Raw genomic sequence first — 13,005 nt, forward strand, 5'->3', positions numbered from 1 at the left:
TGCTGCAGCTTTGCCAGTGTTGTGTGCATAGTTTTATTACTTGGAAGTCTAGGCAGAACTGCAAATAAACTTAAAAGTTAAGCTGTCTAACAGAAATGCATATTTTATCCAAGAAAATCAGTTTTGTTTTGAGCATGTAGAATCATATGTAAAAGTCAAATAAAAACCAATATGTATTTTGATGTAGGCAAATTGAGTGTTGTGAAACTGCAGATGAGTTTTACAGTACTATGGGCAAGCTGACCCAGGAGATGCTTGAAGACAGTCTGATTGACAGCAATGAACTTATGCAGGTGAGTAATTGTGACATAATTAATTTTTGTGTTTTCTGTGCTGATTTATTCAGGTCTTGATTTCTAACAAATTACATTTTTCTTCAAATACTGCAGAAATCTAAATTCTCCCAATAATAAAAGTTTCAGATAACAGGGTTGAGTTAGCATGTCAATGAAACAAGTAGGTCACCTGCAGTCCTGCAGTTAGAGCTAGAATCTTATTTTTATATGAAATGTAGAGAACCACTAGGTGTCATTTAATAAAAATTGGTGCTATGTTGACAGCTAGTCTTTTGGGATATAATGCTCAATTTCATTTACAGAAGATGTAGAATCTTTAGTAGTCACCATTTTTAGGGGGTTCTTTTGCCTTATTTTTATGTTTTGGTGAGGTTTTTATTACACTGTGTCCTTTCCATTCTGCAGACACTGTGGGAAATAAGAGTTTATAAAGTGAGAAGTGTATAAAAAGTCCTTCATGATTTAAAAAAAACCCAAAACATGAACAGTCAGTAGTGTACTGTAAACAAAGACATTTGTAGATAATTGCAGTGCCTGAATTATTGAAGCATATGCTATTGTATGAGAGCAAAGACCCACTTTGTTCTGGGAAAGGAAAGGGCCTTTAGCATAGCAGATAATTTTATTTATTTATTTACAGTTACACTTATTCTTGTGATATTTTTAAGGTGTTGTTTACTCAGATGCTTTATAAGGACTTCATGCTACAGTTCTGGAACTTTCCTTTTGATAAGTTAGAGCATAGTGATCAAATGAGAGCAAGTAGAGAGAATATAATTCACCTGAAACTTTGTGCCTGACTTAAGGGAAGGAAAAAAATCAGTCGGTGGAGCTACAAAAGTTTAATAACAGTTATTAGCTTAGTTGACTTCTATTACCTATTGTTGAAAGACTATGTTAAAATACACTATTTTCAGCTTTATTATTGTGGTCATTGTTATTTTGTCCGATGAGGAAGCTCTAGGAATGGGAGAAGTGAGTGTTGTGGCTTTGTTTTGCTTCAAAAATTGAAATGCAGCTGGTCACAAGCTTTTTAAAAAAGTGTTGAAGTTCTTCACAAGACAGTTCAGATAGTGAGGATGTGTAAGGAGGGCAGCACAAGTTGACATCTTCTCATTGTCTTTCAGTTCCTGGTCTCCAGTGTGGTACAAAATCAAGATGTGGCATTTGTGAATAAGAATGATTTTGGGGAAGCTGGGGTGGTCTTTTGTGACTCTGTGGATTTCTTTCTTTGCCGCTGTGTATAATAGAAGATAAGGCATGGGTAATTTACTCATTGGAGGGATTTTTTTTTTAACTCTTGCAAGTAGAGATACCAGCAAATTAGCAATCTTTTTGTGCTTGAGCAAAAAATGAGTATTTGGCACAACACATACACGTGTATGTTCATAGTCTATGTGTGTATTTTATGGCACTGACAGGAGTATTAAGGTAGGATGGCATTGCCACTGATATGGAGAATGTGGCAGGTTTAAGTTCTGTGTGTGGAGGAGCAGTGTATCTGGTTTATGTGTGTCCTCTCAGTTGAAGAATCCACAATAGAGGTCTCATAGCTTTCTCCAGGTGAAAGAAGGCACTGGCAGTGTAGCCATCTCTGAAGTCTCCACTCTTTACCCTAAGTGGAAAGAATAAGGAACTACAAGAGTTTACCATCAGGGCATATACGTGCTACCATGTATCTGGTTGGAGAAAAAAATTAAGAAATATGAACCATTGCATTAATGAAAAGATCCAGGCTGCTTGACCATGCTGTTTTATAAAATTACTTTAAGCTTTTTCAGAGGAGTCATCCAAAGATGCTTTGTTTTCATTTTTTTGCTTTTCCCCTAATAAAAATCAGAATTATTTATTTCCATCTAATATTTTTTACAAGATGGCTTAAGGACTAGAATCCTACTGTAGAGAAAGGATTATAATATCCCACTCTGCCTTTCCCTACACATTTCAGAAGAGCTCGCTGGTGGCAATCATCTCACTTCTTTTAGACTTGCATAACACTTATATTTGCATCTGAACTACTTGTCCAGGCTCACTTCAGCCAGTGTAACAGGCACTTCTCAACCACTGGAAAATGAATTGTGCTCTAAGAGCCTTGTTTCTTTTAGGAGTTAGAGGAGGGAGGCACAGCTGATCCTTCAAGGGAAGTGTTGGCAGAGTAGATGTCTTAAGTAGCACAGGGGACTCGTCCTCATTCTTTCCACCAGCATGTATAGTTGCTGCAGTTTGGTCATTCCCATGCAGACAGTACCTATAGCTAGGATGGGAACCTTAAAGCTTTTGCAGACTTGGCCCTTGTGTAACAAAAGTTCTTAACGTTTACTGAGGAGAGCGTGAAGGCATTGGAGGAGCAAGCCAGTCTACAGTTCCCTCCTTTTTCAGATTGAACAGTTTGGGTGAATAAAGGGTAAGTGCTGTACACATCAGATTCTAGGCTAGGTATGTATTGGTTCCAATGTGGAGGCAGAAAGCTGTACATCCAGTGTCTGCAGATATTCTAAACAGAGTGTGCTAGACTGAGTCTGTGCTTCCATGCCTTGTCAGAAAGTGAGCATTTTTATAACCAGCTAAACTGATTCAGTTTGTACACCCAGGAACATTGCAGCACAGAGGAGATGAGAAGCCAGCTGGAGGAGAGGCATCCCTTTGTATTTACTAGAATGGAGGGCAAAAGGGATTTATCCTTCTGTGGTACTCTAGCATTTTGGACTATCTGCCTAGGCAGTTGCCCTGATTTCATGGTATTCACTGTTAACTTTCTACTTGAGTAGCACTTTGTCTGTTTTCTTTTGGGTTTGTTTTTGCTTGTGCTTTTTGTTTTGTTTTCTTAATCAAACTGAAAAGAAAGAAGATCCTTAAACCAGTGAGGGGCAGCTATGGAGAGAAGTATGTTTGATGAGTTGTCTGCAAAATGGCTTACCCTGTTTGGAAGCCACTGCCCATCACCTCCCGTATGGTGTTCAGCTGAGGGTATAGAGAGCTTTGCATTTTTAGAGTAAGGCAAAGGATTGTCAGATGATTTAAGGTGAGAGTAGAGGGGTTTTGTCTTTTTTCGTTCTCAGGATCTGTCCCTTATGTAAATAAGATGCTAAGTTTGGCTGCATCATGCTTTTGTGTGTAGGCTATTTTTCTCTGGCACAGTTCCCCAGAATTAACCAAATGGCACCCGAGGCTGTGTAATGACAAGAAAAATAATGCTTTGACTCTGAATTGTCACTGGGAAGATATCAGAGCTGTTGGCTGGCAATATTTTTTTAAATTTCCAGTGGAACTGGCACTGGCATAAAATTTGTTTTGTGGATCTTTAGCCAGGTGGTAAAGCAAGGCCTGCAGTTATAACCTGATAACAATAGTTAAACTAAAAATATGTATGCTAAATGAAAGAACTTGTAGAAGATGTGGAAGAGACACACATTGGAGACTCGCAAAAGCTAAAAGCATAATCTGAAACAGTAGGTGCAAGGAGCAAATGGAAGAATTGGAGTCCACTGTTTCACTTAAAGGGTAACTAGCATATGGAACAAGTTACCTGAGAAGGACATTGACATAAGGAGTAGAAATAAATTCCAGACAAACCTCTGGAGAGAGTTGAAACATATGGAAAAAAATAAAACCTAACAGGAAAGTCTGGTGGAGATCAAACAAGCAGGCATACATGTTGGGTTGGAGGTAGGTCTTTCTCCAGGTCATAAAATCCCTTTGTCTGGTAGAGCAATGGGAAATCACTGTTCAGGCCCTAGGGAATATTCATCTTTCACAGTAGCATTGTAGTTTAATGGAGTGGCAAAACTTCAGTTCGTGCTATGGATTTTTGAAGGCATCTTCCTTTCCTTTTGAAGACATCTTCCTTTCCTTAGAGGCTGTGCATGGCTTGAACTGTAAAAGCATTCTCACACAGAAGCCTGTTGAGGGGCATTGTTGCCCTGTCTCTGATTCAGAGGGGACTGCCCTTCCTGCTCCTCAGTGCTTAGATCATTGCCATTAATGAAACTTTTTTCCCTCCTTATGTCAGGAAATGTCTAGTACTGAATTCATGTTTGCAATTTTCCTTAGTGTACTTAGCAAAGACAAGGCATGGTTCAAGAATGGATTATGTAGAAACTGTTCAGAATTTCCTTTCATCTTAATTGAGGTCATTTGCCTTCAGATGAAAACGTCACTGACTTAAAAGCACAGGAAAAAAATATATAAGTGAAGATTTACTGTCATAGCTAATGAGAAAATTTTATGTTGCTGTCTTTCAAAAGATATTTAATTTTCAGGATGTGGAAAAGCTTTAATATTTCAGAGCAACTATGGGAAATTATAGATATATTTTTTCTTCTGACGCTGAGACTCGAAATGAATTATTTGGCAGTTATTTGTAAGTTCTGAATAGTAAAAAAAAGCCGGGGGAAAAGGCAACTAAAGTACGTAGGAACAAATCGGCAATGATATTGTATTGAATGTGATGTATCTTTATGCCAGGTTGGCTGGTGACTTACAGTAAAAATAATGCTGAAAGGAAATGCATTTACAACTCTGTATCTTTTAAAACTCTGAGTATTGATGTAAAGAAAATGTATTAGCATTTTGATGACCTTGTTTTAGAAAAACTACTACCTTTACCCCACCAAATCCCACCTTTAGCCTCAAAACCAACCAGCAATCAAAACTAGAAACTGAGGGAAGAAAACTTGGATATGTTGGATCCTTCCTCTTTAGTGATGATTTTTGTGCTGGTGTGATTTCCTTCACACAAGCTCTTGAGCTTCTCAGGTAAAATAATGAACCAGCTAACAGTCCATATCAATGAGGATCTGCCCCTTCCTATCTTGCTAGTGCTATTACTTTGTTGAATACTTTCTCCTGGAAAGATTGCCAAATCCTAAATGATGCATTCATGTAAGTGAAATCATAATTGGAGGAGGGTTTCTGGTGTACTGGCAAGAAGGGATTGACAATAATTATTAAATGAGTATAGGAGTTGTAAAGGATCCTACAGCTCATGTTATCAGTTCCTTTATTTTTTTTTTAACAGAACTGTGTATCTTTCTAGTGAGTCAGTCTTTTTTTTTTTCTTACAGGAAATACTGACTGAATCATTAAGCTAGACCATTTTCTTACAGCATGTGAATATGCAAAAATGTGCAGCCTTTAATCCTGCAAGACTGTGGAAGTCTGTTAATGGAAAAATGTTTTTGAGACTGTTAATTAAAGCAAAAAGTTTTTAAAGTTGCCCTTTTTTTCACCCCCCAGACTGTTTACACCATGGCTCAGTTTCCTTTCCCACAACTGGCAGAATTGAGGGAGAAATACACATACAATATTACTCCTTTCCCTGCAGCAGTAAAATCAACTTCATTTTCAGGGTAAGTTTGAAATGCACAGCTTATAGTGTATGGAGTTATTGTTTACCCTTTGCAGGTAGATTCTCCCTACATGCTTCTAAAAAAGATAAAAATGCTTAGTAATGTTCACATTTAAGAATGTATCTTCCTTACTTCTCTTATGTTCTCTTTTGACAGCAGGTTAGGCAGAACCAGAGACAGCGATGAAGAGAATGACTTAGATGATGAAGACTCAATTGCTAATGCAATTGGCTGTCTTGGACCATTAAGTGGGTTTTTGGCACCAGAGCTCCAAAAATACCAAAAGCAGATGAAAGGTAGAAGTGACTTCTTTAATTTTGGAAAACACAGTTAAATCTATATGACCTGGCAGAAATCATCTGCAGTTCTGTCTGTGAAGGCTGCTATACAAAATGTGTTTTCTATGCACACAGAGGTTACAGCAGGTACCAAATGACTTACTCTGTGCTCCATGAAGATGTTGCCAAAGCCAGGTTAGAAGGCTGTAGGTGTACAGTACATGATGGCGTGAGTTAAGGATTTGGCTACAGTAATGGTAACAAAACAACCCCATAGTGTTGCCCACACACACAAAAAAGAAGCCTATGTGGAGAAAATTCCACCCTAAATCAATGCATATTTCTGAGACAGCTGTTGAGTAGTCAGCATTTTCTGAAGGGTGTTCCTTTAATAAATGATCTTTATTAACATATGCATTGCTAACACTGCAGCCAATCAGCAGTGAGTGAACTCTGCAGGTGATTTCACTGCCCTTATGGCCAGACCTTCATATTGTTGTATGTTTTGGATATATTCAATATGTCACCATTTTTCAAATCCTTTTGCACAGAAATAAAATTTCTTGACAGAATTGTATGAAGACCAGTGCAAATTCTCTATAAGCTGTACAAAATGCTGATCCATACAAGAAAAGCAGTAGTCTTTATGAAATGGTACTGGATCAACAGTCATTTCACAGTATCCTGGGAGAGGCCATTTTTATTTATCCCCACCTTACCCTCAAAAAACCCCAGACTGATGTAACAAGTTGCTGTTCACACTTCATCATTCTTGTGGCTTGGTTTTGCTGAGACCTGTAAGCTGCAATTCTCCTCGATTGCGGTGGTGTTTTGTTTTTCCCTTCCTGGGGGACTCTCTACCTGCTGCTTCAAGCTAGCACTTAGTCAGAACATCAAACTGCTGTTGCAAACTATGCCAAAGACAAATAAACATTCCTTGAAAAAGAATTATCCTCCTGACCCTGTAGTGCCAGGTTGGTGCATCAGAAGCAGCTGTGAAAATAAACTGCTCTGCTGCTAATGCTCTGCAGCTGTTGGTCAGAGATGCTCTCAAGTTGTCTGATCCTCAGCTGCTCTGTGCCTATTCTTTTTGTTGCTACTATCAGCTTTCTCCCTGTGGTATTCTGTTTCTTGATGCTTCTTGCTGGTGGCACTAGGTTGGTTGTTTAATCTCATGCCTGCTTGACTGTAACATATTTTATAACTTGCATTTCTGGCCTCTACGACAACCAAGTATCTTTTATAATCTGTTACTGAATTACTTCAGTGGTGGCTTGATGTACTTTTGGATATTTGAAAAGCTGTGCTTACAACTTTGCACTGCCATGTTAATTGACTTTTATACTCTTTAACCTCCCCTCAAACCCCTGCTATTCTTAAGCAGTGCTGCCATTTATAATACTTCTTATTGTAAATAACACAGCTTAGTTAAATATACATATTATAATAAATTTCTAATTGAAGACTACAGTTAAATAAGATGGTAGGAATGAGACACAGACTTCCCTTGGAAATAATCTACAAAAGTACAGATACATCTCTTGAGTATGCCAATTTACTGCTCACCTCCACTTTATTCCCTCCTTCTACAGATCAGAATGAAGAACAAAGTCTTGGTTCTAGTAACATTGCAGAGTTAAGTCCAGGAGCAATAGATTCTTGCAGAAGTGACTATCAGACTGCTTTTAACAGCATGATGATGGAACGTATGACCACTGATATTAATGCACTGAAAAAGCAATATTCCAGGATAAAGAAGAAGCAACAGCAGCAGGTTCATCATGTGTACATCAGAGCAGGTAACACATCAAAACGTGCTTCATTTCCTGATTTACTGCAAACTAACTTCGTCAGGCAAATGACATTCTTTTACATTTAACCAAAAAGGCAAAATAAGAAAGACTGATGAAATAACATTAAAGTAAATGCTGACATTAATGATCTAACATTAGTAGTAAAGTGAGTACCGCTTCATGGAGACAGAAAACAAGAAGGTGATATTTTTTCTTCTTTTGTCAGGATCTGAAGATGATGACCCTGGGGTTTTCTTAGGTCCCAGGGACCAACTAAACAATGGTATTTAAAAGTGGCTTTGCTATCTGGGTGCATTGTGGTGATCTCTCTGATTAAAAAACTTTAAGTCTTTGGCATTCTTGGAATTGACATATTGATGCACTGAAAAAATTGAATGCAGAGATGAGGGTGCTTGAGATCATGTGGCAGGTAGATTCCTAGCTGGTCTGTATTATCGAAACTCCTCTGAATTCATCTGGGCATGTCAAATTATGCAGCTGAAGGAACTAGCTTACATGTTCCATTGTGGCTGGCAGTTTCACTAGCCATAGTGATACTGTTGTGAGGACTGAGCTGGACATCAGTCCCTTAGTTAACAACCCATGTTATGGAGTCTGTCTCCTTAACTGACAGACTCAGCAGTGCAAGGGTTGGCATGAAATGCATAGCTGAAGGTTTTACTGGGTGTACAAGCTGAACACAGCTCACCCCACTCATTCCTCCCTGCTTAAGTGTCATCTTTGTAAGTTCACTATTGAACCATGCAAGTGGGTCACTCTGGAGAATTGTTTCTCTTCCAGATTGTCTAAACCTGTGCTAGCAGGAGCATTGCTACATGCAACTGCAATTTTTTATGTACATGGTTTAGAAGGATTTTTTAAAAAATATTAGTGAAGTGTTTGCTTTGAACAGAGGCTGTAGCCAGCAGAAACAGTGCGAACAGTAAAATGTTGATTCCCAAAGATGCCAACCGCTACCTTCCACGCACAAATCTTTCTAATCTTACTAATCACGATACAGGGCTGGGTTTGTCATTTAATCAAACTGTAATCTAATCACTAATTCTGAGTCTACTCCTCTGGCTTAATAAGACGTGGTTTTATGCATTAAAAGTACTTCTGTTTGTTTTCCATTTACCACTCACACAAGCCTCATGGAGAGACTTGTGTGACTGACCTCATATGGAGACTGAATTGCCTCTTGCTGTTGGAAGAGAAATGAAGGAGAGGGGAAATATCAGAAGCCAATATTAATGTTAAATTATCAGTTTTAGTGCAATTCCAAAAATCAAGAAGCTATTTTTAAAAATTATTTATTTTCATGGTATTCCTGGCTTGGGGCTTCCCCATAGGTGCAAAGCAGTGAGGGAGGGCAGAAAATCCTTATATAGAAGGTGCTGCTTTGTGTTCAACTCTAAGACATAAGTGAAATTCAGTGATGATTTTTAAATTTGGGTTGTTTTTTTAAAAATACATTCTGTCCTACAAACCTTTGCCGTATCTCAAGAAAGTATCAAATTTGGTGGTAGATCCTTAGAACATTAATTTGTTTTGTTCTTTAATAATACTGTGTTTCTTTTAAATGCTTTCTTTCAGACAAGGGGCCAGTTACCAGCCTCCTCCCTTCTCAGGTAAACCATTCCCCAGTGATAAACCACCTCCTTTTAGGAAAGAAGATGAAATTGAATAACAAGTCTCTCAAAAATGCTGTTATTCACATCCCAAGCCATGCTACAGGGAAGATGTCTCCCATTCCCCAAGAAGATCTTAAAACAAAACTGAACTCTCCATGGCGCACTCACATACGAGTTCATCGGAAGAACATTGCTAGGGCCAAAGGCCAGCTGGGCTATGGAGATACTGTAGGACTGATAGATGAGCAGAGTGAGAGCTGTAAAACAAACAGTCTTGGTGCAAAGGAGGAGACTTCCAAACATGCTGACATTGGAGAAAGAGAAGAAGGTGATTTGGATGACAGGACTACTCGGAAAGCTGACCAGCAGTCATCTGAGGCAGACTCTACAGACAGCGGTACAAACATGTCCATGGTTCAGCTAAAACTGGAAGCACTGGAACTCACCTCAGATACCCAAACCGATGTGGAGCCAACATCCCATCGATCCAGCCAGCCACGTTTATCAGAGTCTTCCACTTCCTCCAGAGACAGTGGAAACCTGGCTAAATCGCCCCAGCCTGGGAACCCAAAGCCACAAGTCTTCAATCCTTTTCCCAGTGTCAAGCCTCTTCGAAAGTCAGCCACAGCCAGGAATTTAGGGCTATATGGCCCCACTGAAAGAACACCAACTGTACACTTCCCACAAATGAGCAGAAGTTTCAATAAATCTGCCAGTGGCAGCAGTGGGACAAGGAAACGATGATATGCTGCTACTTATTATTTCTGACAGCAACAAAATAATTTGTATTGCCTTTTTTTTAACGTGTGCATGTGTACGTGCGTCCCAAAGCGTTTCTAATTGCTAGTTAAGTAACAGGGACAAAAGTGGTTAGCAGATATATAAATAGGTGTCTTTGAAAATTGTACTTCCATGTTGTTATGGGATAGATTAGTGAAGATGCACTCTAGCATACTTTTGTTAATTCTGATGGTCCTCTGTAAAATAAACATTAATTTGCAATGTGAAGCATACTCTTTCTTAAAGTCTAACTCAGACATTAAATCACCAGCTGCCTTTAACCCCTCAGCCCCCCCAGCTGCCTCCTGTCTAGCTGAGCTCAAAGGACCAATTGTCCAGTGCAGCAGACAGGTGTAACAGTTTTTGTGACTGTTAAGCAGCATCCCCATCCGACCTCATCATCATACTCTGGGAGTAGCTGGAGAAGCCACAACAAACAGAAGCACAAGCAGCCCTAGCAATCAAAAGTGTCCCTTTGTGACATCTGTATTCAGATATTCTTGAGCAGCATTTTGTGCTTCTCTTCCCACAGCAATTCTCTGCTGATGCTATTTTTAATATAAACCTAAACACTGAGCATGAGAACAGCAGACATAAGTCCATCCACAAGACAGGTTTGCTCTTTGTTACAGGTGTACATACATACATTTATGTTACTTACTGCTGGAGAGTTGCAGCACTATAAAATTAGGAATTAGCTACAACTATTTGTATAGTTGTATGATTATTATTCTGATGCATCTTGGCTTCAATGGATTTAAAAGCTATTATCTAGATTAGACTTGTAGTTAAATAATATTTGCCAGCTTAGCACTAGGTAAAATATATGAATGTTCCAAAGTAGTTTAGGGGTTTAAATTCTATAAATAGAGTGATTAGATACTTAGAGTGCCACTTCCCATTAAAAGCCAACACATCAGCCACTATGTTAGTGGGATGTGCCCTCGGGCTTCCATGTCTTGGTTCCTCTTTGGTGTGAAAGAAAGTGATAAACTGAGTATTTATTTCCAAATCAAAAAGCAGAGCTGATAAATACTGTAAGACAAGTATTTATGTGTGTATAACAGAGCCAGACCGGAAAAATAAACCTAGATAATTCAATGTCAGAACTGCAAAATCAAGTAATCAAACTCCAAGAAATTCAGGTTGTTCTTAAATCATTGCAGCTCTGTCAGATGGTGTGTACTGACTGTGATTCATTACCTTGATTTCAAGTTTCCTGTGGCATGAAAGGGCCAATATTTTAAACTGCAGTAATGATGAATCAACACCATTGTATGTAATATCTTACTTGCTTAAAAAAATTCTTTGTTAAATTTGCAAATTAATATATATCATTGTCTATGAATGTATTCCATAACCTATAGTATGTGACACCAGTTTTACTGTATACCATAACTTATAAGCTGTACAGTATACTTTGTTCATTGTTGTGGGAACAGTTTTATTTTGCTGTTGTTTCATATAAGTGTATGCATATAAAGTAATATACAACTATGAACACTATAATTATAAAACAGGTGTAGGTCAGATCTTGGCCCTGCCTTATTTCCAGGCGATAGTAGTATTGTCACTAATGATTACTTACAGCACTCAGTAAATTTAAAATAATGTAGAATTTAGTCTCTGATTATTGATTGTATGTGAATTGTTTTTGCACTAAATTAGAAGAAATGGACTTCTCAAAACTTTTCCTGTGAATCATCCTCCCCAGTTTTTCTTAGCTTCAGTGTATCACACGGCTGTATGCTGAACCCATACAAATAAAAGGACTGTCAGTCTGTAAAACCTGCTAAAATGGTCCAAGTATGTGCATGAATTTTCAACATTTTATGAAATAAGCAGTGGGAAATCAGTGAATTATGCATGGATAAGGGTCTGGGGAAAGAGTAACACATTCCAATGTTTCAGAACAAATAGTAATTTACAAGTGTGCATTCACGTCTTGGACTGTTAGGATTGAGGTACCACAGCTGCACAGTGCATTAGTTTGATGGTGCCTGCTGCAGGAAATTTTCTTAAAGAACTACTTGATGAGAAAATAGAATGTTGTGTTAGCTACCTCAAAGGTACATTTCTATACCTCAAAGGATACTCACTCTCTACCTGAAATACTGTTGGAATATACAGCAAAAACAACTTCATTGCTCAGTACTGAGACAGAACATTAAGATGAGGTCCAGAGAACCAGTGAACTCCAGAGAAGTTTTCAGAGAAATTTCCCATTATTTTTCCTTAAAGAATCCCTTGAGCAAATGAGCTCTAGTGATGAAGCAAGTTGTGCTTGGAAGAATGACATCGCAGCACTGAGGATGCTGGGAAGTATGATGGTGGGAATCTGCTCCGTAAACATTTTGTTCTCCTTGAGCCTACTTGTTCTAATGCTCTATTCCATGTGATCAGATGACACTTCTGTTTGTTGGGGTTTTTTAAAATTCCTAGAGTTTGGGGTTTTGGGATATTTTTGGTGTTTTGTGGGGTTTTTTGTTTGTTTGTTTGTTTTTTTTGGTTTTGTTTTTGTTTGGTTTGGTTTTGGTTTTGTTTTTTTAAGGATTTTAAAAGGATCCTGTTGACTTTTACTTCTGAGCATGTGTTTCACCATGATCATGATCAAATGAAAGCTCTCAAAGGACAGGCATTTGAGTCAATTTTGCAGAACTTACAGGTTTGCAAGTGGAAACAGGTCCACAGCTCTTCAGAGATTATTAAAAATTGTCTATGCTTTGGGGGTAAAAATAGCAGATAGAAGGGAAAAGTTTTTCAGAATTGCTGTCAGCAAAAATTGGTTTCATCCACAACTGCAGCTATAGTGCAAATTCAATTTTGTGTAACTCACAAAAATCTTACCTCCCTTCAAAACAAGCTAAGTGGTTACT

The 13,005-nt window shown here is 38.3% G+C and overlaps 1 protein-coding gene across 6 annotated transcripts in view; it reads left to right on the forward strand.

Annotated features, from left to right (window-relative positions):
- The window catches only part of TBC1D30 (TBC1 domain family member 30), a 53,110-nt gene extending 41,183 nt beyond the window's left edge, over positions 1-11,927 (forward strand). For 3 of the 6 annotated variants that reach the window (XM_064419387.1, XM_064419390.1, XM_064419391.1), the window contains 6 exons: positions 188-293; positions 5,532-5,644; positions 5,801-5,940; positions 7,515-7,721; positions 7,942-7,998; positions 9,312-11,927. In XM_064419387.1, the coding sequence (XP_064275457.1) occupies positions 188-293; positions 5,532-5,644; positions 5,801-5,940; positions 7,515-7,721; positions 7,942-7,998; positions 9,312-10,093 (1,405 nt within the window). In that variant the 3' untranslated portion in view covers positions 10,094-11,927. The remainder of the gene's footprint in view (positions 1-187; positions 294-5,531; positions 5,645-5,800; positions 5,941-7,514; positions 7,722-7,941; positions 7,999-9,311) is intronic. The other 3 variants (XM_064419389.1, XM_064419392.1, XM_064419388.1) reach the window with 2 other exon arrangements.
- Positions 11,928-13,005: the final 1,078 nt, after the last annotated feature.

Source organism: Passer domesticus, chromosome 5 (assembly GCF_036417665.1).
Source record: "Passer domesticus isolate bPasDom1 chromosome 5, bPasDom1.hap1, whole genome shotgun sequence".
NCBI lineage: Eukaryota > Metazoa > Chordata > Aves > Passeriformes > Passeridae > Passer > Passer domesticus.